The sequence below is a fragment of the Gobius niger genome, assembly GCF_951799975.1.
Source record: "Gobius niger genome assembly, chromosome: 19".
In the NCBI taxonomy this organism is placed as follows: Eukaryota; Metazoa; Chordata; class Actinopteri; order Gobiiformes; family Gobiidae; genus Gobius; species Gobius niger.
The window spans coordinates 4860557-4887813 of NC_136870.1; the positions used below are offsets into that span (position 1 = coordinate 4860557).

At 43.8% G+C, this 27257-nt stretch overlaps 1 protein-coding gene across 10 annotated transcripts in view; it reads left to right on the forward strand.

The window, feature by feature from the left end:
• The window catches only part of cacna1g (calcium channel, voltage-dependent, T type, alpha 1G subunit), a 347077-nt gene that overhangs the window by 38416 nt on the left and 281404 nt on the right, over positions 1-27257 (forward strand). For all 10 annotated transcript variants that reach the window (XM_079577933.1, XM_079577934.1, XM_079577929.1 and 7 more), the window contains exon 3: positions 26968-27065. In XM_079577933.1, the coding sequence (XP_079434059.1) occupies positions 26968-27065 (98 nt within the window). The remainder of the gene's footprint in view (positions 1-26967; positions 27066-27257) is intronic.

Genomic DNA, 27257 nt, shown 5'->3' on the forward strand with positions numbered 1-27257 from the left:
AAAAGGGCATAAGGGCGGGATTTTCACCGTAGACTCCGCCCTTGCATGACGTGTAGCTCGCGCTGCTCCAATGCTAACAGTCCGACCCTCATTAAGTACGAGATTTCTAAAATTCTTCTTGCGAAAACCAGCCTGGTTTCTTAAATTGTGACTAACCCAGCGTTATCTCAGGAGGAACATCTAGCTCTAGATAGTTTCAAAAAAATTGGGACCAGGCCAAGTTGTTTTTAATATGTCTAAATTCCTATGCTTTTCAATGGGGGACCAGTGGCGATATGGAGGTACTACAGCAATGGTAGCCTCTAGTGTTGTGGCCAAAAAGCAGAGCGGCCAGCGGCCATTGGTTTGATCCCCAGACAGACGGGGCCTCTCTGCGGAGTTTGCATGTTCTTCCTTTGTCTGCAGAGGCTTTCTCCGGTTTCCCCTACTTTTAAAAACATGTACAATCGACCAGGATCAATGAGAGTGTGTTTGAGAGTGTGAGTCGGGGACAACGGATTTGTGTTCATTAACGTGCACAATAAAATAAAATATTTGTTACTTATTTGTTAGTCACCTTATTCTGGACGTTCACGTGGGCGCCGCCATGAATTGTGCCTTCCCCTTCACTCATACTAGTTTACATAGTGCAGGACACCACGCTCTGAAACAGGAACAAAGCTATAATTGGTTAAATATAGCCCCTCATGGAGCCGCCACCTTAACGTGGTGGAGGGGTTTGAGCACCTGAATGATTGTAAAGTTTGGACTAGTGGTTAGGGTAGGAGCACTACAGACGACTCCGGTCAGAGAATCTTTCTTCAACTTTATTTCAGCAGCGAGGAGTATACAGGGTTTCCACGTGCGTATGTGTGTGTGGTCTGGGTACAAAGAAAACAAAGGAAAATATAGTAATTAAAATACTGTTATTTAAATAATAAATGTAAATAAAAAAACTATGCCTGGTGTCCTCATTACAGTTAGCAAAGTACATAAATTATAATTTACAGCACTGTAATACAGTAGTGGTCAACTTAGAAACATAGAAAAGGCAATAAGAACACATTTCCAAGGCTAATTATTTAACATAATAAACATGAGGCCCAAATAACATGGCGCAGCCTCGTGAAAAGTGCTTAATTGGTCACGCATCAATAATACGCATCAGGTAGCACAAGTGGCAGAAACTCCAAACATTCTCACCACCTTGCTCCCCAAATATGTTACAGCAAACAACAAAAACTCACCTGAGTTTCATAAACGCACACAAAGTAAAGGAAAAGTGGTCCTGTCATTTGCTCTCATCTCTGAGCACGAACTGAACAGCGCACTAGCTGTACATGCGCTGCTCACATGATGGGGCGTTCAAGCACACTTCGGAAAACTCAGTGCTGAACAAATAGGCTTTCAGACAATGATCCTGGGGGCTCTGTTGTCGGGGGCTTCGTGCCTCTGGTAGGGTCTCCCATGGCAAACTGGTCATAGTTGACGGGTCAGACAAAGAGCGGTTCAGAAGCCCCTTATGAGAGACCAACAGGCCCGTCGTGAGGCCGTTCTTCTGTGGACCCACCACCTGCAGGCCCTGCACGACCCGGAAACGGAAAAGTGGAAGAAGATGGATGGATGGACGGATGGATGTAAACGCCTCCTGTAACTCATGTAAACGCGTAACATGCATGATGCAGCGCGCAATGTTTAATAAAGATTAAAGAAATAAAAGTGTCCGTCCGCTGGAGCCGCTCGCTGCAGATCCAAGATGAGCGGGCGGGACAGAGAGTCAGCATCCTCGCGTTGGACACCGTTTGAATGCGCAAAGTTACGAAATGTACAGGATTTATTTGATCAGAAACATATCGGCTGCGGAGGAGTTGCAGAGTTATGCAGCAGTTGCAACTTGCAAGAAAACTGTGGTGTATTGGAACATTTGCGCTACAGCTGCAGGATTCTTGGAGCGGCTGAATTAAAAAAAAAAAAAAAAAAAAATGGACTGAGCTGTGGCAACACAAGGAGCATCATCAGGAGGTAAAGACTGACACACAATGAGAGCGATGTCATCTTAAAACTCAGATCAGACCTGGTGTTGTGGCACTTAAGGCATGTGTGGTTTATTTATGGAAAACTGTTGTTGTTTTGGTGTTAGGGGTGTGTGCGTTGATCCACTGTATCAAAGTAAACCTGCGCGTAACCTACGCTCAAACAGACTTTTCAAGAGAACTTTTGTTTTCAATTTGACGTCGATTCTAAAGGAGACAAGGCAGCGCGATGTAAAGAAGAACATAATGTGAAGGTTGCCACAGAAGAGCGGCTCCAAGTGCTGTTTGTAATGAACCACGCCTCAGTCGGCCTCTTTTTCTTAAATAACGCCCTCTCCCTAGTGGAGCAGCCTTAAACGCTAAGCCTGCGCCACATGCAAGATCGCACATGTACCACGTTGCGTTTAGAGTTGCGCACGGACTGCGCCAGTCACAAGATCTGGCCCTTCATCTTCTCTAAAAGGATGTTCGTCTTGTTTCCGTTTATCGAAAGGAATTTTTGTCCTGTTCCAAACGTACATTGATTGATAAAGCTCTTAGACATTCTCCTACGTTTAAAATCGTAGTACTTTCAATCATGGTGTTTTTTACCACCTATACCAGGTTCAATTTTTTTGTAGGTTTTCTGGTGGGAGGCTACGTCAGCAATGACAACCTTCCAAACAAGGTCCTAGAGACCATTGTGATGGAAAGTAAAGGGGCCATGCTGACCACTCACACACCCGCTGCACTACAAGGTCAAACACGCACTAATATCAACTTTTTTATTCACATAAAAAGTTGCATAATGCACCTTTAAGATGTTGTGGCAAATTCACTGGGTCATGCTATTCTTCAGCCTTACATGGTTATTATGTTGGTCTGATGATGAATGATGATGAGCTAAAAGGCCCTTATTCGAGACAGTTTTAGAACAATGGGAAATGTCCCGTGTGCGCCGCGGGGTCACGAACGGCGCCGAGACAATGGTAACCACGGCAACGGCGGTTCGATATATCCTGGCAACAGTTTGAGCGGAGGATGCTCTGATGAAGTGTTTGTTTCTTTAATGAGCGCCGAGCACATGTTCTCCAGTTGGGCTTCACACAAATCTTCAAGCTTCTTTGCCACGTTTGAAAGCTAAGACTTACGCTCTTTCCTTGCTTTTGTGGTCAGGTTTGCGTCGCGTTTTCGTTGCGTATTGGTCACGTTTTTCATTTCGGGATTTCAAAACCTGACCACGACACTTCTCGGAAACTGAAATACTTCTCCCGAAATCGTGCGGTTGCAGAGATCACGCCGTTTGACTTTTGCTGCGACTTTGATCAGAAAACCTCGCTCCACCTGGCTGGCGCGGGTGTGATCGCCGAGGCGCTAGCGTGCTCATTAGCGGCCTGTAGCGCGGTGTGAAAGCGGAGCTCTGTCTAGCGTGTTGGTATGCTAGCACGTCAGCTCCGGTGCCTCCGCCGCACACTTGTTATCACCTCGGAAAATAACACTGTAGCGGGTTTGATGAGGAAAAAAACATGTTCAGGATATTGAGTTTGAGGACTGTTTTATTTAGGAAACCTGCTTTTCATATAAGAATCAGGCGTTTTATGATTTGTGAGGAAATCTTCAGTCAAAATTGCATCGTATTACAAAACTTAAAGGGATATTTCAGGATTTTTGACATAGGGCCTCATTTCCTAGTTATCCAGAGTGTTTTTTTTGTGTAATTTAAGCAGTTCTTATATTTGAAGAGTTCCGTGGTGCTAGGCTATTGCAAGGCTAGTGCATTTCTATGGTATCAGCTAGCCTGCATTAAAAACAGTCTGACCCGCTCCACAGAGCACCTGAGGCAAATCACTTATAAAGCCAGACTAACCATATACATGTCTGTGTCGATAGAATAATTTTTGGAATATAACTGACCTTGCATCACATGAACGATCGCATTTTGAGGGACTATTTTCTCGCAGATCACTCCGCCGCTGCGTAGCTTATACAACCACAAAGCTGATGCTGCTCAAATATAAGTTATTTTAAATGCAAAATGGTTAAAATTACTTTATGGACACAGACATTTATATGGTTAGTCTGGTGTTGTAAGTGATTTGCCTCAGGTGCTCTGTGGAGCGGGTCACACTGTTTTTAATGCAGTGTAGCTGATATCGTAGTAATGCGCTAGCCTTGCACTAGCCAAGCGCCACGAAACTCTTAAAACAGAAGAACTCCATAAATTACAAAAAAAATATCTCCAGAAATCAGCAACACTCTGGATAACTAGGAAATGAGGCCTTATGTCAAAAAATCCTGAAACATCCCTTTAACCCATTTTATTAAAGTGATAGTCTGTAAGATTGCAAAGTGAGGATAACGAGAGGGAGAGAGACAGATTTCAAGAATAACAAACAAGTCCCCTCCTGACACTCCGAGTTCACAAAATAAGTAGAAAGAGGCACGGAAATTTCTAAATTAAAACGATCAAGCTCCCGCCCCCTTCCTCCTGATTGGACTTGACAGGCTGGCCCACAAGAAAGCTCATCTCATTGGTCAAAGTGATCGCACCGGGCATTCTGATCAGCAAAAGGAGGGACTCTGAAATACTCTACATATATAATAATTTAATATTACTTCTGTTACATCACATTTCAGGCCCAGGCAGTCAAACATACGAAATCAATTGAATTTGAAAAACATTTAAGCTTACTTACTATCACGTTAAAATGATCAGCACTTCCAGATACTTAGAAATCAATGCTTTTTTAACCTTTGATTGACCATTTTTAAAGTAATTGGGTTTATTCAAGGAGTTTTGGACAAGACAAAATGTGAGTTCTAGCAGGTTTACATATACAGTTTTTTTTATTTTATTAGAACTGACTTACAAACAAAAAATGACAAAAAAATAAACAAGATATCCAACATTTTCTATGTAAATATCATTGTTACTTACATTCACACATACATTCAAACCAGGATACAAAAAGTCCTCGTCCACATCCTTTATTAAGGCATTGTTTCCGGTGGCTAACGGTGGCTGAGTGGTTAGGGATTTGTGTTTGTACCTCCTGAATCATGCTGCTCAGGTTGATTGTTCAGCAGTGTTGCTTTAAATGAGACCTAGAATGACCTCAAAATACCTTCATAATGCTGTCGGTGTTGTCTCTTTAGCGTGTGCACTGCTTTAATTCTCTTTCCCTCCACACTATTGAATTGTGTAGCAAAGCGCGGGTCGATATGTAAGGGAGTGTTCAGTGCTGCTGCTCACCGGACTGTGCGAGAGCTAGAAGATTGATCTGGGTGTAGTGTCCCACTGAGAGAGAGAGTAAGAGAGAAAAAGAGGAGTTTCTTTCTCTTCTTTAAATCGTGGACCTCTTTCACAAATGCATGTGTCTATCCATTGCTTTGGGAAATGTATGCCTTTTTGTCCCAAAACAACAGAGAAACGTTTCCTAAACTCAGTGTTTCCAATAGGGTTTATTCAATAAAGGCCTCCAGATCCATATCGACCTTGAGGGCCACCAGCTTCCCGATCGATGAGATGGATTTCACCCCATTTCTGTGATTGTACGTCTCTAGTGCAGCCATTCCCAAAGTGTGGGACACCGAGGTCTACTCATCGATCTGAAAATCTCTCTGTTCAAAGGAATATGTCCTTATTTTACAGCTAAATAACTATTGTCAATGGCAGTAGGTGGAATACTGATATTAGGTATTAAATTCTAACAAATATAGATTTCTTTTCAAAATCAATTTGTTTTGGGCCCCCTGCAGTGCATCTGAGGCTCAGTATGTGTCTGCTCTTGTCAAGAGGTCTTGTGGTCTAGTGCGATGGTCATTATGTCTATACAGTTCAGGATCGTGATGTCATATTGCTAAGCATCATGGGTTATTGTTCACATCAAAACACTTGGACACTACATGTGAGTTAGATGGATTTATCAGTGGTGACCCCAAATCCCCACCCCCCACCCCCTCCCACCCTGACACACACACTTTTTATACTGTTTTTAGCTAATGTTAGACTCTGGAAAATGTTTCCGAACTCTATAGCTATGTTCCTCACGTGTATGACCACTCTAAACTTCTTTGGTCTATTTTTATGAATTTTTAGAAAGCCTTTTTACAGAGGCTTACATTCTACAAAGGATTATTGAAATGGTTGGCTATTTACATTTTTCATAACACAGTCTGACGTTATATTGTTTCATATATATCTAATGAATATACCCCATTTAAAAAAGCACTTGTCTAGCAGTTTTACATGTGTCACACGAGTACCCATGCACAGCTTCTCTCAAATTGTTTTTTTGTAATGGAAACCCCATATAGATTCCGACTGCGTCTCGGGGAATTATCACAATAGTCACGTTTGATTCAGGTTCCAGAGGGAACAAATAACTACTCTTTCACAGACTACTATTATGACACTACTTTAACAAATGCTACATGTGTGGATGTATTTTCTGCTAAATGAAGATACAGAGACGTGGAGAGGAACAAGTTCAAGCTAAATAAGGTGAATATCCAACTTTTGTGACGTCCACATGTCCACCAAAATCTCTGAAAAGCGACTTCCCGAAAATGTTGAGGCTGAGAAGTGATGAAAACAAACCAAACAGTGTCTCAGAACAAACGGCCTTGACGTTAGGGTTACCCCAAGGGTCAATGCTGGGACCCCTCTTGTTCAGTCTATACAGAACCCCTGATGAAGACCGCTAAAGTCCAAAGGAGTTCAACAGCCCATAAACATATAAATAACTGTGGACGCTAACGTTAGCTTAATGCAATATGCTAACGCTAGTTTCGATTGCCAGTCGTTCAGTTATACTGGACAATGGGCTTTTTTTTCCTATTCAACAATGAGACTAAACATTCACAGGGACCCGGTTTGGATTCGACTTTATTTGTGTGTGTGAAATATGGCCACAGTCCATCAGAAAATGCCAAAAAAGAGTGAAAAAATTGCGAAGTTGGCCTACAGTAGTAGCCGCAGTAGCTGAACAGAACCTAAAGAACCACACTCAGACTGATGGCACACAATTTAAAAACGCCATTAAATTTCATTGGCGGCATTAACGAACTTATGCAAAATGGGCCAGTTCAAGTAGTATTAGCTTCTTCCAGCGCACTAAAGGAATTGAATTCAAGGACATGCAGCCTTCAAGATATAGGAGTAAAAGTAGCGAGCTGTGACATCATTTCACCGAAGGCTATCGTCACTTAATGTAATTATATGAAGCTTTAATAGATCATTTCCAGATTTAAAATGCAAGGTTAGCAACTTTAACAGCTTTAACAATTCCCTTCTCTGATTTTCATTACGACTCTGATGGAGTCTGACTAAATGGCTTCCGAAGAATGACGCGAAGGTCCTACATTATGCAGTATTAAGGGTTTTACTGTACTATTGGGCCATCTTAGCCTTGGTATGACTTAGTTTTATGGGATAATGTCCATCGCTAATCATAGTTTTACATCAGTGGAGTGGTGATTTTGTGAGGAAAAGATGAAAAACAAGTGATCTAGGAAAAGGCAGAATTCAAGCATGGACGAGAATCTGACTCACTCATGGCCCTTGCGTACAGGATGGTTGTGCAAAGTTTCCCCCTTCACTCTGTTCGCGGTCTTTGTCTTTGTTTATGGATAATATCTTTGTTATTATGGTGCGTTCCAGGCAACTGGTAGCTGGTAAATTTCTCACCTCCCACACTGCTCCAAGTTCGGATACAAGATGACGACAGTAATGGCAGCCCCCAGTAGAGGAGTGTACATGATAAACTGCAACAAAACCACTGCACCAGTGATGTGGACGTTACCTTTGGGTCATGGCCTTCAGTATAACATTATTCAGCATGTTTGGAATTATATCTGGTGCAGAGAAACGTGTAGATAATGTATAGCATTGCTTTAGCCAAGTCTTGTAGCATTAAGGCTCATTTATGCTAACATTTTATTCAGCTGGAACACTCTGAGGTACTAAATGGTCATTTTCAAGTGTAGAATATAGTAGAATATGTAGGATTTACACAAATATGTGAGTGATCTTAGAAAACAGAGCACGTCTAAACAACTGCGCGTGGCTCTGTAACCGTAAGTCGCAGACACCCAGTTTTAGGTGGATACCGGCCCCCTGTCATTAATTCACCACACTTTGGGCGCAGTCCAAGACCAGTTTAGGACAGGACAATGAGAGGAAAGGTCGAAGGGAAACAAGGTGAGGAGACGGGGACGGAGGAGAGACGGGGAGATTATTCAGACTAACGAGAGGCAGGTGATAAAGCGTTTATTATGCAATTAACGTTGAATGTGTCGCCTGCGCTCCGAGTCCAATGGCCATTCAGGATGATGGATCAAGACGCCTTTTTCAGGCCAGACATCGGAAAAACCATAGCGCGGAATGTCAATGAGACTACCCCTACATGGGTGTTCGAACGAAAAGGCTGCGCAAAGTCAGATGCCCTTCTTGAGGCACTTTTTGTCTGGAGAATGTCACGCAAAATCACTTTGTATATGAGCTTTTGGTCGTGTTACTCTTGCTCAGTTGTCAAAAACAGGCCTTCATTCTCGCAGTTCTCAGTAATCCTGTTCACTTTTGTTGTGTCTTCTTCTCCTGCTGAAGAGATATGAAAACCACATTGTTAGAATCTCATACCTCCAACTACGTACGCCACAATCTCTTACCTGACATTGACAGGACCTTGGAACTGTCAACAATGGCTAGCTTAGAGCCCCCCCCCCCACCCCCAGCCCTCAACTGATCATGATGCATCGCGGTCCACAAAATGATGTCGCAATCGTCCGGAGCGAGTGGAGGACACAGACAAGGAGACCCGCCAACAAGCATTCTATTAAATAACCTGTCCTGTTAGCATCACGTGACGCTAGCGCTGTCCGAAAATGGCTCCTTCCTCTCCCTCTCTCCATTAGTGAGATTATGTGTCCGCTACAAGTGGGTCAAGACGATCGGATCGTAGATTACTGTAAAGCGACGAGCGCGGGGGCTGCGTGACAGTCCAAAGGTTCAATGGAATTGTTGCTGGAGCGATTTTGAAATATTAGAATTACGTCCGGTTCACAATGACTCCCATAAAAAAAAAAAGACTGCAATAACCCGTGGGAGAGAAATGCGAGGATTATTCACACCAGTTCTGGTTTGGACTCTGTGCCTTTGACATTGACGATGTTTTCTAGATGGTAAAAAGGGGTTTGGGTAAAAAGCTGGTTAAGTTCACATCTGAGTCCATGATTAAAACCAAAAAATCAAGTTCGAACACTAGGAGTAGGGAATGAGGCCCGAGGTGACTGATAACACTTTCTCTTGGTTTCTGTGGGCCACGGACAAGACTAGCAGTTTTGTTGGAGAGAGTTGTTTTTATTGTCACTGGGTGAATCTATTAAGGCCCGTGTTCACCTGCCATCAGTCACACATCTGAGCGTCATCTGCAAAGTTGTGGAAGGACACATTATTGCTGTGTATTGCTTCGTATCATGACAAGTTGCAACACAAAAACAATATTCATTTCAACTTCTATTTAAAATATTTTACGATTATGCCATTTTCTAGTGTATTGAATAGCAAAATGTAGAGTTAACTTTGCAGAGTTAAGTTGATTTTGGCATTGATCATAAATCTTTCTTGCAAATATTATCAAACAAAATGATCGAGAATAGGGTTTGGCCTCCGGGAAGGCCCAGGGCACGCTGGTGTTGGTTTGTTTGTTTGTTTGTTTGTATACCTCATTGTCCCCGTAGGGAAATTTGTCCTCTGCATTTAACCCATCCTTCGATGCCGCTGGGGCGACCCGTAAGGAGCAGTGGTCGACAGCAGTGCCGCGCCCGGGAACCCATCTCCATGATGTGGAGCCAGACTGGTGCTCAGAATCACCTGGCTGGAGGATTCACCTATTGCACATGTTTTTAGTGGTAGGGGAAACCAGAGTACTGGGGGAGAACATGCAAACTCCACACAGAAAGGCCCCGTCCTGGTGGGAATCGAACCCCGGACCATCTAGCTGTGAAGCACTAGAGGAGCTAACCGCTGCGCTACCTTGCTGTGGTGGGACTATGTCTCCGAGCTGGCCTGGTGTCGCCTCGGGGCCCCCCCAGAACAGCTGTGCATGGATCGGGAAGTCTGGGATCTCTGCTGAGACTGCTGCCCCCGTGAACCGGCCCCGGATAAATTGGAAGAAAATGGATGGATGGATGAATGGAGGGTTTGGCAATGGCCTTCGATCCACTGAAAATGGTCCCACGACCCACTTTTGGGTCCCAAACCACCAGTTGAGAACCACTGTATTAGCTGAATGGAAGTATGTATAGAATCATAAAATTATGCCCCGCTGAATAATGACGCGTTTCTACCAGAGCGATCTTTGTCAGCGGTTCTGTATAGACTGAACAAGAGGGGTCCCAGCATTTACCCTTGGGGAACCCCTAAGGTCACGGCCATTTGTTCTGCAACACTGTTTGGGTCATTAATTCTCAGCCTCAACATGTTTACCTTTTCAGAGATTTCGGTAGACATGTGGACGTGGTAAAAGTAGGATATTCACCTTGTTTAGCTTGTAGCCTCTGCTGTTCTCTCTGTGAGGTCAATGAGTTCATCTTTAGCCAAACACCGGCTGTTTTACTGCATTTTAAGGAGCTACCTGTTGGTGCCTCTTAGTGTGGACGGTTGCTGTAGTTTATCAGTACTGACATAAGTAAAGGTCAGGGAAGCAGATTTATCGCGCTGTTATTTATGCGTTTGCTGATGTCAAGCTGATGTTTCTGTGGTTTAGGAATGAAAGGAAAATCAAATCTAAAAGCTTCTCGACTGGAGGAGAGAAACTGGAGCGTGTTATGTCTTATTTGAAAACAAAGGCCTAAAAGAGCAATTCACTTACCATAGCTGACTAGAAACTCTTCCATTAATACTGAGATAAAATGATGCGCAGTGTGGCTTTACGAAACACAAGTTAAGATAACGCACAGTATTTTGAATCGTTCCCTATGCTCAAATTCCAAAAAAAGCAAACGCTGTGATGTATCAAGAACATCACAGAAAGTGTCTTATTTTGAGAAAAGAAGTACGGCCCCTGAGGCGAGGCGGTGAGTCTGATTCACTTGACTGCTCTGCGCGGCGGATATGAAAAGCCCTGTATCAGAGGTCATTCGGGAATCCATTCCAGGAAATTCTAAAATACATTACATTATTTGCTTCTTTTATTTGTTTTGGGGGGGGAAACTGAAGTCACCTGATGTCAGGAGCGTATACCCGAGAGCTACCACACTGTCAGACCAGCCAAAACTGCTGCAGAGCCTTCTTTTTCCGTTTTCCTAGTCTGCATTCTGCAAACTTGACTCTTTTGTTGCTTCCTCTTCAGATTCCTGCAAGTGAAAATGTTGATTTTTCATGCAGTGGTCACTGTTGAGATTTCTTAGCAAGTTTTCTCCCATAACCTCATACGTTTCAAAACTCACCCTCTTTATGTAGCAAGTTGTAGAATACCCGGATTTAACTTCAACATTACGGCATACCGGCCGGTTTCCCACACTTATTCATTACAAGTATTGACAGATTTAGTATCCACGTGACCAAGATGACGCTGTAATCCAAATATGGTCATTTCCTTTCTGGGAGACGGCAGCGGCTAAAGACAGGATAAATATACACAGGGCGCACGTACAAACGTTACAAAACTTAAGGCCTGTTTTCTACAAATGAGGATTTCATTCCACTCTTTGACAACAGCTCCAGCATATCTAATTTCTGCCTCATTTATTCAGGTTTGAAACCAATAAACTTTTTTTTTCTCAGACTTTTTCACTTATAGATAGTTTTTATCTAAAATCTTCTGAAAAAGAATATATATCAGAATAATATATCACCAAAATTAAGCCATGCATTTAATCCTGGTTCCATCCATTATTTAGATTATGTCACAGAAAAATCAGCAATTTTTTTCATCTGAAAACATAAAATGACAGAAAACTTGCATGACATTTTTTCCCTCATATTTATTTCATCGTGATGAGACTCACAGAGACAGACTGCGTTAGAGAGGTTTTACTGAACAGGAGTCGTGATTGGGGCTCAGACCCCGGGGGGAAGATTGCATTAACGATATGGACCGGACACTGGTGGTGGTGGTCGACCCGATGAGCAGCCTGAGGAGAGGCCAGGCGGAGGAGGGGCGGAGGAGGGTCGCGGCGCGGCTGGGAAGCGGCCGAGTGATTGACCGGGGGGCTTAAGCGGGGGATCCTGGCCATGAATGGACATGCAGGAATAAGCAGCTGTGACGATTGGCTGACGTGAAGGTGTGGCTTGAGCTGGGGCCGTGATTGGATGATTAGTGAAGGCTACCGTTGATGAGGCGATGAATGAAGGCTGCAGGAATGTCTCCCGGGTTGAATTTGCGCTGAAGCTTCACATCAGTGATCTAGCAAACGATTCAAGTTGACATTACACAATGTGTTCATCTGGAGCGTCTCGCCTTAAAGGAATATGCCACCGTTTTTACGTACTGAGATATGATGATAGATACTAAAAGGGGGGACTATATTGTAAGGCGTAATAATACCAGGAGTAGTTCAAAATCCGCGCAGTAATCTTCACTTTACTGTGCGGATGCCACAGTAAAGCATATTACTACGCCTTACAATATAGTTCCCTCTTTTATCCGCCTAGAAAATCCACATTGTTTAATTTTGTGTAATTATACTTTGTAGTGGAACACTTCACGTAACCATATTTAAAGAGGGAAAACGTGGAAGAGCTTGGTAGCTTCTATCTTGACCTGTTTTGGAGCTATAGAGGAGAGAGGGAGAGGCTAAATGCTAACGCCGTCTGCGCTGTGTTTACGTGACTGAAGGCACGGGTGAAGATCAGACAGGTCCTAAAGAACTCGTCAAAGCTAAGGTAAGAACATATCTCAGTATGTAGAAACGGTGGCCTATTCCTTTAAGGCTAATAGCTAGCAGATATTGTTTAGCTTATATATAGCTTTATTAAACCTCTTCCCTCCCCTCTGAGCGAGCAGAGTTGTATAGCCTGTTCAGAATGTAGGGCTGGATTGTGCTTTGCTATAGGTTATACAGAGTTATCTTAGATTTACATTTTTGCCAACAAAGCTTAAACCATGGACTGAAAGAAAACTTGCAATACATTTGTCTTCATATTTCTGTATACCACACTCCCATCTCCGCACATTTGATCTAATAGAGGGATCAGTGTCTGTACTTGAAGTCTGCTGGAGCTATTATCCCGTCCTGAACCCCATCCCGAACTCCATTCATCATCGCACCCCCCACGCTCGCCTCTCCCCCGCTCTGCCAAGCCGCACTTCCAACTCTATTTATGCCATCGTTTCTGCGCTGATACAACAACAACGGCCCGGACCTCCAGCGGAGCGTGAAGGCAATCTGTCTCAGCCCTCCGCTGGCCCCCCCGGGACCATCCATCCTGATTTACATACAGACATACATAAAGACAAAACAAAACGACCACGCCTCGAGAAAAATCAAACAATCTTCGGTAAATCACGTCTGATAGAAGCTGAGACGCAGGTTTTGGAGGAGTGCTGCGGAGGTGTTGGATGGGAAAGGTGTGGGACAGGGCCGTTTATACGAAGAAGGAGATTGGGCGGGTGCGACGGGTCCCCATGTCCTTAAGGGGCCCGTTGGCGTGGATAGGAGTCTAGCAAACAAATAAACCAATCTGATTGCATTGGTCCTTTCAAAATGTCTCTTTTTGTTTATCTAAAAACTGAATGTCATTGTTTGTAGCGCACTCTTGGTTGGAATAACGTTATTATCTTAATTTTACTGCTTTATTTGTTTTTCTATTGTAAAATATTGTAATTTCTGTGATGGTCGTGTGAGCTGGAGAGGTATGTCTTTAATGTTTGTCTGTAGCTGTTTGTTGTGTAACTTTGTGTTGTCCTGTATTGTGTTCAATTTGAAATGTTTTGGTCCCCCTTGATGCTGCATCTCAAAGGGTTTTCCATGAATAAATTGAAATTGCACAGGCTCGTTTGAATTTTCTGATGCCGACAACGGGGGCAGGGGTTCCAGACTGAGCCTTTGTATGAAAAATATAGAGGGAAATCATTCTGGTATCACTAAGCTAAAATCCCCTCTGAAAAAATGTTTGTTGCTAATATCGCCAGACCGTCTTCGCTCTGCCCGATCCCGTCAGGTCTCGGATGCTCAGCACGACGGGCCTGGTCAGCAGTGTTAATTTTGACAACATATATTATTGTAGTCTTAGTCTTTTGACTAAAATGTAATTTAATTTTAGTCGAGATTTAGTCTAAAAAAACTTTTCAATTTTAGTCTAGTTTTAGTCGACTAAATTTAAGACTAATTTGCATTGATAATATTCATGATAATCATATTTACTCCATGTCCTCGACTTCATGGAGCTTCTCCACACGAATAAAGCACAAACCTGTTCATTTGGCAGAGAATTTACATGATCTGAGGCTCTTTCAGACGGTCAATAGAAGTTTGGATGATTTCAGTCGCTCCTTTTTTCATTATCATTCTTATTTTAGTCGACTAAAATATCTGGACATTTTAGTCATAGTTTTAGTCTCATGAAAAACTTTTAATTTAGTTTTAGTCCAATTTTAATCGGCAAAAATATCACTTTGACTAAAATTAAGACTAAATACTTTAGTCGGCGAAATTCACACTGCTGGTCAGTACTTGGATGGGAGACTGTTTTGGGAACACCAGGAAGCCTGGGGTGAATGTGGTGTGAGAGTGAGTGGGCGGTGGTGGCCGGAGGGGCTGATGGCACAGTCTACCCCGGGGCAGCTGTGGCTACAACAGCAGTTTACCACCACTTAGTATGGAGTGAATGAATAATGACGGCAGTGTGGCACTTTGAGAAACATGCAAAGCCCATTACAAGTGTAAGACATTATCATTATTATTATTATTATTATTATTATTATTATGTCACTAAATAAAAGCATACATTCAAAGCTGGGTCTATCCTTTTTTAGATTTCGTTGCTGAAAATATCTACAATTTTGGCCATTTGTATGCCTTATTTTTATATGAAACGTAAAATGACAGAAAACTTGCAATACATTTCTGTTTCATATTTATATCAGTAATGTTCAGCAAAAGTTTCAAATGTATATCTCTAAATATATAAGTTATTTTCCCTATGCACCTGCAGCGTCTATAACAGGCATTGGACACTATGGCGTGTCAGATGTTTTGAGCAGTGGTGAGTTGACCGTGAGCAGTTGTTCCACAGCTCGCTTTCCGACTTTTCCTATGGTTTTTCGCTAATGTTAGCATATGGACAATGTTTGCTAGTTCCCCCCAGAATGCCGTATTTCTACAGCAGCGTTGGGTTTACAGCATTCGATGGCTGACTCTGTAAACTGCTGCCTCGCGAGTCCTCTTTGCTGCTTATACTCTTTCAAACAGTCCTATACACACATATGGCACATGTATATAGCGCTAACGCTAACACAGTCCATATGCGTGGATAAAGTATACAGTGTGCTTCATGTGGTGGGGGGGAGGTAGAGGTTGAGTAAGGACAAAAGATCCACAACACAGGAGAGGGGGGGCCACTGGCAGGCGCCGTTTATTCACACATTTTTTGGTTTTATAGTTTGTCCCGTGAGTGCAACGTGAGACCTGAGCTCAGGATAAGTTAGTGCTCATGGTATATGCTTTTGATCCATGTGTTCATGCTCTTAGAAATGAAATATTCTTCATTCCAGTCAAATGAACTCATCAAGATATTCTAAAGCAGGGGTGTCAAGCTCATTCTGATCACGGGCCGAAATTCAGCTCCCACGGCGGTCGCGGGCACCACAAAATGTTTCTAATAAATGAATAATAACAAGCTGTGATTTGGTCAAAGCCCCAGCATGACTGTAGCTTCATTAAAAACAACGGCTCACACTTGTGTTGCCAGAGCCGGTTTTTCCTATAGGTAAACTATGCAAGTTGCATAGGGCCCCCCCGGGGCCGCAAGGGCCCCACATCTCAGTCAATCTACGGTGTTGTTACACTGACTTGGTTCTCTGAATGTGCACAGTCTAAAACGAGTTGGGCGACTCACAGGCTGATTCTCAGACAGAAATAACTGTCAGCTGCAGGTTTCAGTTAGTTTTAAATCAGCAGTTCCCAAACTGTGGGTCAGGAACCAGAGGTGAGAGAATGAGACCATTTGCCATTTTAAAAAGTTAGGAAATAGACTATAGTCGTCCTAAATCCCAGTCTCATGGTGGCTTAGTGGTTAGTGTATCTCACACAGAGGGAAGGGCCTGAATTGGGGTCATTATTTGCATTATTTTGCCCTGCACTACTGCACAGTGGAACTGTTTCGAGCGTAAATGGATTCGCTCTTCGTCGAATAACCATGCGTACTGTGGGGCCCCCATGAGGATTGTTGCTTAGGGCCCCAGAAGGGCCAGCACCGGCTCTGTGTATTGCACTTTACAAGCCTGTGTCACAAGTTCCTCACAGTACTACATAGTAGTCATTATTCATTCACGCCACACTCGGTGGTGGTCAGCTGTTATTGAAGCCACTGCCGCCCTGGGGCAGCCTGTCCATTTACCACATGGCTATGTGCTGTTCACATCCTGAGCTCTTATTATGTCACTGCCCTCTGCTGGACACGTTCGGAACTCTCGCCGGTTTAAATCATCTCGCAGGCCGGATCAGGCCCGCGGGCCGTATGTTTGACACTCCTGTTCTAATGTATTTTTGATATGATGTACTTTTCCATTGTGCCCCATGGAAAGACACTGTATCTGTCAGTGGGGAGTATACAGTATACATCCTAACCCCCACCTGAACTGTGCACAATTTCTCCAATTTGGCATTACTCAAATCTAAAAGCTTCTTGAAAAACATGTTTAGATGCACTTCCGGATCACCTCTGTAACATCGTAGATTTTCTCTTTTATACTTTTAAATTGATAAAAAACAGAATTGTGGTCGCAGTAAAACTTTGATAGCAGGATATCACTATTGTGGACATAAATTAAACTGATAAAAAGAGGTTTTAAATGGATGTTTAATAGATATTTATACTTTAGTACACTGGTTCAAAACTTTCCAAACTCCGACATGTTGATTCTCACGGGACTAGTATCAGCTGGGGACCTCGGAGTTTGCAGAATTACCCTGAAGGTAAAAATCGCTGCAATGTTTTACCTTTTTGCTGACATTGCAGATTTGCTCGGGAATAGAAACATCAGTAACATCAGTAATAATTCCTTTGTACCCGAGGTCCCGAGGTCATTCTAATCCCGTGTGAATAGGGTTTAAGACTGAGGAAAAGAATGCCCCCCCAAAGCCCCAGCCTCAGCAGAGCGGTGGAAAAGCTTTTTTGGCGATGATGATGTTCCATCCCCGTGTTTACCTTCATCTGTATTCGCCGCTGCGCCCCCCGGCCTCTCCATTATTCAAAGCACAGGCGGCGCCGCCCACTGGTTTTTACGGCCGCTCCGGAGCCGCTGTCCTTGTAGGGAACACCCTCTTTATTGCCCCGGCCCGTGTCACAGATAGAAAGCAGTCGTCGTTGCAGCTCACGCTCTCTGGCAGTCGGCCATGTTGGAAACCCCCCCCCCCCCCCTCATCATGCACACTGTCTTCCCCCTCCTGACGCTTCGTGCATGCGTTATTTCCAAAAGCATTTCTCCGGCAGTTCATTCCACTCACATAAACGGACGATCTATAGGTCGAAAAGATAAAAACCCGCTCTTTAAAAGCCACAGAGGAGCGTTTAATCACCTCAGCACTGGACACGTCAGAACCAGAAGTCCACATACAGTCACTTCCTTCAGACGGATCATCTTCTTCTGAGACACTGAACAGTGCAGAGGCACCAAGAGCCCCCACACCTGCAGCACGGAGGAGGCGTCACAAGAGGAGCTACAGGAAACAACAAAAGGGACCAACGAGGAGATGGTGATAGACTGTGGAGGGAGCTGGGCAGGAGGAAGAGGAAGGACGAGGTGGAGCTGACCAGTGCAGGACACCACGCTCTGAGGAGGCGGTGCACCGTTTCAGATGATCAGAGGAAACAGAGGGCAGCTACAGTTTCTCCATCCTCCAAGGTCATGCGGGTGGAGTGGCTGAAGGACAACGAGATCATCGACCCGGCCGAGGACAGGAACTTCTACATCACCGTGGACACAACCTGATCATCAAGCAGGCGCGTCTGTCCCACACGGCCAACTACACCTGTGTGGCCAAGAACATCGTGGCCAAGCGCAAGAGCTCCACCGCCGTGGTCATCGTCTACGGATTTCCCATCAACCAGTGCTCCTCCTGTGACCAAAACAGTGAAGATGGCGGCCGCGACACAACGATCTTTCACCAAAGAAAAAAAAGGGTGGTGCGCACTGAATGGGTGCTGCTGCCGGATGCTCTCTCATCGAATGCAATTTCTCCATCTGTGAGATCAATAAAGTACCATCTTATCTTATCTTATCTTATGAAGAGCAGGATTGATGCTGCAGCCCTGTGTCGGCCCGGATCACCGCCGTGTCGTCCTGTGGAATGTCTGCTTTCTCACCTTGTGCCTTCAGACGGACGCCGCTGACGTTTCCTCCTTCGGGAAGGTTCTTCAGAGCCGCGGTTGCAACATTGGCGTCGGTCGAGTGGGAGAAAGAAGCCTTCACGCACACGCAGGGAGTGTAGGGTTTATTTGACAAGTTCTCTTCCCTGTACAGATGATCGGTTTGGCTCTTAGATTCTTAACCCATGTGTCATCTTGTGCACATTTTTGTACATATAGGAAGATTACTCTTTTTTATTTGAGGACCATTTCGTCTGTTATGCAGCTTGAGATGTTCTTTTGAGCCAAATTTTCAGAATCCATTGTTTTTCTCTCACGTCTTTTATATGGTCGATCTGTATTTTCCATTCAGTACAGGCCAAAGGTTTGGAAACTTTTTTTTTTTATGTATTCGTTTGTCCTTTCATTTCAAAACTGTTCCTATGGTAGGTTCTGTTTTAAACCAAAAAAAAGTTGACATAGTTTCTTCCAATTTGATTACCGCTTTACAACTTGAAACATTTGCTCAGTGAGCTTCACGATGTCGTCACAGAAATGGTTTGGACTTCTCAAACATGTTGAAAACTATCTCAGAAGACGACTGAGAAAAATGCCAAGAATTAAGGGCGGCAATTTTGAAGAATTTAGAATATAAAACATATTTGGAGTTATTTCACCTGTTTTTGTTTCCTTCATAATCCCATGTGTTCATTCATCGTTTTAACGCCTTCAATGAGAATCCTTGTGTGTTAATAATGTTGAAAATAAAGAAAAGCCAAGACATAAAAAGCCTGTCCAAACTTTTGGCCTGTACTCTACGTTCACCACCCTGGTATACAAACATGTACACGTTTTTCAAACTGCTATGAAAACCAAATACCTTCATCCTTTTTCTATTTTTTTTTTCCATAGATCTCAAGAATCACTTCTCCCCTCCTCAAAACTATCAAACATGTTGTTTATATTGGGGTTTTAACCCTTTATATGCCAGCTTAAAACAAACTTTAAATGGTACCTTTATCGGGCCCAATAAAGGCTTTTCACCTGCCGACAATAGGGACAAGGTCCAAACTGAAAAAATACAGTAAAAATGTCAAATCTGACCCTTGTTCTTCAAAATGAAATGCTGACGTTATAAAATATATGACTTTTATATGGTGACAGGAGAGCAAAGAAAACCGGAAGTCCTGAATGTCTTTATAATGGAAGTCAATGGGGCCAAGAACATTTTGACATAAAGAATCGTCCACTACAGAAAAACTACAAATGCAGTCAAATCAATATTGGTCCAAACTTTGACACATTCAAGGCTCTAAACACCGAATCAAATCAAAATCAAATCAAATTCACTTTAGTTATCCGTTAGGAACTTCATTTGCAGGAGAAGTGTCAGTACGGGCCCGATAAAAACAATACATCCACAGACATTCAACAACATACAGCAATAATAAATACAACAATATAGTGGGCCTTTGACAAACCAAGGTCCACAAAGTCATTTATTCAGCAGGCGGATGGAGGTCGGGGGGAAAGTGGAGGTCGCCCTCTTTGTCCCCAGAGGGAGGGGCCTGAACCTGCGCCCTGACGGCAACCGGGCGTAGTGAGAGTGCAGAGTATGCGAGGAGTCTGTGGAGATCTGGGACCAGATCAACACACCACCAACTCTCTAATGTTTATTATTCAGAAAATATTCAAGTTTTTCTGTCTTTTAGTTAGACATTTTTCAAAGTTTACACAATAAAACTAAAAAAAATAATAATAATTTGTGGTCGTTTTGGAAAGACATTAAGTAGTTCAAGAGATGTATTTAAAAAAAAGAAAGAAAAAATCTGATTGTATGGTGATTTTATAGCTGTTTTTAGGCGTGTGCATTTTTGTACACTTAAAAGGATGATGTTTATGCATTTCTCCAATTCCGGGAGCACACTGCACAATCTCGGCTGATGAAAGATCCCTTGTCGTGGGGAAAAGCTTATGTTGTAGCTCAAAAAACGCAGGAGTTCACGAGACAGTATAATGACTTGAAATGAGAACTACATCTGGATCTACATCTTGAACCACTAAGATTAATAAAAACTTTCTTGATTAATAAAGTCTTCCTTCCTCACTTCCGAGTTGCTAAGGACCTTGTGTTTTGATGCCTTTATGCCTGTAACTCGATCAAGTGTCCAACCTTGATATTTCTGTCTCCCCTTTAAACAAGTTCATAAACCGCCTTGTTCGGTGCCTCGGCTCTGGGACCTGCCTTCAGACAGACGATGATGGATCAGCGCGTTCAGTGTTTCAGAAAAGTGAAGCGTCCGCCTCGTCGTGTGCTCTTAACGTGCAGCTTCCTGTCCGCGCTCCAACATGTAACGGTTAATCCGGTTTGAGCGCTGCACGAGCGGACACAAACCGCCATTAGCCGCAGTGGGAGCCTCCCTCTGTGCGGCTGATTGGATTAGCTCTGTGGACACGTCCGCGTGATCGTGTTAGCGCTCAGCTCGCTCACCTGCTCCCCCGGTCGCTCTGACGGAGGGGAACTTGAACACCGGGACTATTTTAGGCAGATGCCCCAACAAGCCACAGCGCTGCGACCAGAGGGCAGTCAGAGCGTCAAAGCCGAGCCGAGTTTGATCCAACACGACAGTGCCAGGATTCATCCGGCTCACATTGTGAATGACGGGTTCAGGGAGTTCAGGTCTTCATCCCTTTGAGAATCTTTGGGATGTGATGGAGGAGGCTTTGCACAGTGGTCACACTCTCCCATCATCAATACAGGGTGGGAAATGAATGCAACACTGGATCTTTGGGCGTCGCTGAAGCTTATAAGTTGAATTTCCTGATTGTATGTGCGAAATTGTGAAAGTGTGACTTTTTTGTGTGTTATTGTTGCTTTTCTGGCATGTTTCTGCCACTCATTTGTTGCAGCTTTGTTGCTTTGGCTTTTTATGTTTGTTTTTTGCTGTGTTTTCGTCACTTTTATGTCACTTTTTTGTCTTTATTGTTGCTTCTCTTCTTCAACATCACTTCTGACCTGATCCTCTGGGCCCTCCCTGCAATCCAAGGTGGGGAGGCCCGTCCCCCAGGTTGGGAACCCCTGACATAGACCATTTTATTCCAGATGAAAGTTCATATTACAGTTTCTGCTCCTGAGACACAGCACACACGTCCGCAATGACTGCGCTCTATTTCCACAAATAAAAATGAATCCTTGCACTCTGGGTCCAAAGAACCTTTGTTGTAACAATGTGATCTTTGTTGTGAAACACTTCAATTTCATTCTTTTTTGTTTGAAATGAATACTTACTAGCAATGATTATCATGTTTTAATGCAGTACTAAGTAACGTGTTTACTTTAATAAATCCTTCCCGTAGTCCCTGTGGGGGAAATACAAGTGTTTATGGGATGATTGGAGGGTCTTTCGTCTTTCGTCTCTGGCCAGAAAACCATGTTTGCAACTTGACTGCCACCGGTCCGGAGAAAGTAATACACACTAATGGAATCACGAAGAAGAAGCTAACATGCTAATTGACAAAGCTAACTGTGGGCTAACGTCACTTTAAACAGTATTTACAGCCAAGTTTGAGTAAAAAAAAATATTTCCATTGTATAATTGGATATAGAATATCCCTCTCTCCCTTCGCCTTTCCTGTCAGCGTAGTACAGTATTTACTCTCCAAGACAATTAATAAGTTAAAAAACACTTGCTACGACACCTGCAGTTGCGCTTATGGAGTCTAGGGGGAAGAGTTATTTAGTACTGTTTTAATACATTTGTGGGGACGACAGTATTAGACTACAGCACATGCCGGAGGCTTAAAGGAAAAACGTTGGGGATCATGGTTTAATTCACTCTGAGGTGTTTTATTACAGCACTGATGCAACATTTCTCTAAAGATTTATGTAGGAAATAGTAACTTAAAGGCTCAACCTAAATTGGCACCTACAGACATCAGATTTATCAATGGCCCAGTGGCGGTCCAGCCCATCCTGGGAAAAGCAATACTTGGCCAATTTAAAGGCGATGAGCGTTGATTAGACTTGACTCTTTTTTATCATCATACATATAGTGGCTTTCCCAGTATTTCCCTCATCTGAATGAAATAAAGTCTGAAAGAGTGCATCCCGTTCAGCTCGGACTCACCCAGCAGTTTTCCCAGTTTGGGTCATTGACTGAAAAAAATTGTAGACAACTCCTCCTCACTCCTCCCCGTTTGCCACAATGACCACGTTCAAGGAGGAAATCATGGCGGATTTACAGACTCCTCCTCCCCAGCTCTGACGAAGCATGTTCCTAATAAGGGCATAAGGGCGGGATCTTCACTGTAGACTCCGCTCTTGTGTGACATTGTGTTCAGTCATAGCCGCGTAGCTCCTATGCTAACAGTTCGGCCCTCATTAGTACGAGTACATTGTACTTGTGAAAACCAGCCTGGAGCCTTTAATTGTGCCTGACCCAGCGTTATCACAGGAGGAATATCTAACTGTAGAAAGTTTTATAAAAATAGATACCAGGCTTTACAGTTGTTTAGAAAAGGTCTAAAGTCCAGTGCTATGCAATGTAAAACTAGCTTGTTTTGCCGCCACTATATGGAGGTACTAAAGCAGGGGGAGGCCAGTTTGCGTCACACAGGGCCGATTTTCATTACAGCCAAAACACCAATGGCCGAACCTCACCATTGTAGCCTAAAGTTGAGAACCATTTTCTGCCAATGTTTTACATCGGTGGTTCTAAAGTGGTCCGGCTCCGAGACCCGCTTTACCTTAATGACAAGCTCCGACCCAAATTAAACTAAAACTAAATGTATAAAATGTTGTATTTCCCGCAAGTGTTTTTATTGAACAAGCCGTAGATTTGATCTAAACAACCCAATAATATGAATTTTAACAGACTCCAGAGAAAAAAAAAGTTCTCTACAGGCTCGCTTTTGAGTCCCGACCCACCAGTTGAGAATCACTGTTCTACATTATGACCAAGTGGGATGTTCTGCAAGGACATATAAAAAAATACTCTATGAAAAGACACTATTTCTTGCATTTTTAGAGTACTTTAACAGGTTTTTGATCCCTTATTTGCATAATAATATTTCTCAAAATCATATTTGGGGGCCAGAGGTTCTGTGCTGGAGGGCCGAATTTGGCCCCCGAGCCTGACGTTGCCTATCCCTGTACTAAAGCAAGGTCGGCCCCTAGCATCGTCATCATGAATCTCTGCCACAAGCGGCCATTGATTTTGGTCCTCTAACACCTCAGTTTGCTCTCACCATCCATAACCTGGGTGTTTTCCTTGACAGTAGCATGAAAAGGTAACGCCTTCAGGGAGGAGACTGCGGAATTTACGGGTCAGTTCCAATCAGTTTCATACACAAGGCCTTCGGGAAGCTGAACTCCCTCTTCCCCCTCCCCCCGCTCCACAATCAAGGATGAGAGTAATATAATTTCACACTATTCACATGGTTTGACAAATAAAAAAAGCTTGAATCTTGAAGTGCAGTTGTGAAGGCGAGCATTTACCAGCTAAAGCGCCACAGTAAGGTCAACCCATTCTTGTTCCGAGCTGACCTTTAAAAGGCTGTTCATGCCTTCATCAGCTCGAGGATAGACTCCTGTAATGCCCTCTGCACTGGACTTAATCGATCACGCCTCAATCGGCTTCAACTGGTTCAGATCGCAGCAGCTCGTCTCCTCTCCAACACCTCCAAACGCTCACGCAACCACCCCAGTCCTCCACTCGGGTTTAAGGTCGTGCTGTTTGTGTTCAAGGCCATCCGTGGTCTGGCCCCGGTTTACCTCGCTGAAATTAGTAATGGTCGACCAATCACCCAGAACTCTGCGCTCCTCTGAACACACCTCGCTGGTCACTCCCAGGTTCAGATGCACAACCCTGATACATTCTCATATTGCAAAGCTTTGTCTGCCTCCTGCCTCTGGACGCTCTCGGCCCATACGGTCACTTGATCGCACTCCGGGTGGGTTGGAACATTGCTTCGCAGGAACGCGGGCCCACGCAGGCTCCCCATGTGGATCCCATTTGTCGGACGCACCGACTCCGGAGTGGTGGACGGGAGGGAATTCCTGGTTGTGCGTGTGCTCGGCAGCTGCCTGGCGTACAGGACGGGCCCCCGGGGTCGGAGAGCTGGCACTGGAGCGAATGGATGGACTCCGGGATTGCAGCGATAGTAAAGACAAGGATGAAAAGGAAAGGATGGGTCAGTTGCAGAAGACAAAATTCCTTGCGGACAATAAACATTATCCCTTAACCTATTAACCCCCACTTGAACCAGTCTGGCATTATCCAAATCTAGCAGCTTCTTGAAAAAAGCTGTAAGCTCCAGTCAAGAAGGTTTTAGATCTGGGGAAAAGGTTCTGGGCTAAGGCGGGGGTTAAGAGCTTAATCTTCGACCAATCATTGCAGACGTACTTGGCTGCGCAGATTAAAAGCTGCAGCCTGATCGATATTCCAAATGAGCAGGTATGCCGTTTTTCGTCATCCGTCAGCACTATGGGGATGACGTGATGTTGGCGAATTCAAGAAGTATTGCAAGTTTATCACAGACCTGATGACAAGATATCAAAGCTCAGGCAGCACGTTAAGCTACGATGGAGCTACAATCTTCAGTTTAGCGTCAGACAACCAGACGAACTGTCAAAGCAGGGGTTTGTCTGTTTTTGGGTCGAAAAGTTAGTTTTCTCCCTTGACATTTCAATTTTAATGTGTAAAAAGAAAAAAGGACAAAACTCACCCTTTACGATGCACGAAAGGCTTGGACCGAGATGACGCTGTAATCCAATTCTGGTTATTTAACAAGATCCAAAATCTCCTCTGAACAAATATTTGCAACTTATCAACAAAATAAAACTATGAATTTAAATCTGGGTCTATTCGTTATTTACAGTGGGAACCAGACTGTAGAAAAGTTCAATTATGGACTGGGTTTTGGTCAAGTTCAGGACTTTTCGCTTCTAGTGACAGACACTTCTTTTCTTAGCTCTTTATGTCAGAAAAGACACTATTACCCAAACTGGAGGGGACTAAATAAGACCCAGGCTCCTCCCAGGAGAAGGGAACCAAAAACTGCCAAAAATTCCCTGATGGTGATGGTTCCTATAGTTGGCTAGTTTCTTAACAGTCTTCTCCAGCTTGCGTACCAGTGAAAGGGCACCATTCCCATAGTTGACTCTCATTCATCCAGGTAGTATTAATAGTAGAAAAGTGATATTATCGACTGGACTGGGCTTTGGTCAAGTTGAGGACTTTTCGCTTCTAGTGACAGACGCTTCTTTTCTTAGCTCTTTAGGTCAGAAAAGACACTATAACCCAAACTGGAGGGGAATAAATAAGACCCAGGCTCCTCCCAGGAGAAGGGAACCAAAAACTGCCAAAAATTCCATGATGGTTCCTATAGTTGGTTAGTTCCTTCACAGTCTTCTCCAGCTTGCGTACCAGTGAAAAGGCACCATAGTTGGTAGCAATATGTCTGTGAAGGTTCTCATTCATCCAGGGAGTATCCATCATAGAAAAGTTCATCGACTGAACCTGAAGAGCTAAGAAGAAGATTCTGGGACTTGAAGCAAATGGTCCTCAACTTTACCAAAACCCAGTCCAGTCGATGATTCAACTTTTCTATGATACTCCCTGGATGAATGAGAGCCTTCACTGTGGGAACCAGATATTCACATACACTATATAAAAGGCACACGTCCATTTTTCTTCTCAGTGTCTGACTTGAATTTTTGTGTTACTTTCTACAGTCAGAAGTTTACATACACTAGATAGATATCTTTAAACAATTTGTTAAAGCCCAGATGACGATTTCATGGCCTTGGGAGCACAAGTGTGGTTCACCCTTGGGTGCCTGAAGGTGCCAGGTTCATTGGTTCAAACAATTATACACAAAAAAGATGGAAATGACCAGTCATCATACAGATCAGAAAGAAAGAAAGAAAGAAAACAGCGTGTGATTCTAAAGAAACAGCATGAAAATGTAAGGAGTAGAAAGTAAAAGTAAAAAAAAAGGAGTAGAAAGTAAAAATCTACTTAAGTAAGTTCCTGCCTCCACCGTTTTTGAAGTGTTTGTTGGTCCACTTTGCTCAGACCTTGGAAGCTAAGCAGGGAAGGGCCTGGTCGGTACTTGGATGGGAGACCGTTTGATGACCCCAGGAAGCCTAGCGAATGCAGTGTGTGAGTGGTTGGTGGTGGTCGGAGGGGCCGATCGCTTCCGTCCGTCTACCCCAGGGCAGCTGTGGCTACAATAGTAGCTTGCCACCACCGAGTATGGAGTGAATGAATAATGCCATGTAAAGCATCTTTGAGTGTCCAGAAAAGCGCTATATAAAATGTATGCAATATTATTATTTTCATCATCTAACACTGTCTAACACTGCGTTCTACTGTCGCTGATCTGTCATTACGAGTTGTCCTTTCTCCCTCACGGCCGGCGCAGTGACAGTGACGTGTTTGCCGTCTTGCCTTTTTGCAGAATGTTGGAGTATTCCCTGAACCTCCAGAACGTCAGCTTCTCCGCGGTGAGGACGGTGCGGGTGCTCAGACCGCTGCGGGCCATCAACAGAGTACCGAGTGAGTACCCCACACAGCCTTTCCCATGACCACAGATTCCACACGTCTCGGAGCGGAAACAGCACTTGCAAGTACGAGTGCTGCGTGGTTTCTCACACTTGGATTCTTTAGGCTCATCTGTTCAGTTTTAAGCTCTGCTAATGGGGGGAGTTTACACGCGCGATCAGATCAAAGTGCATGAAGGGCTTCTCT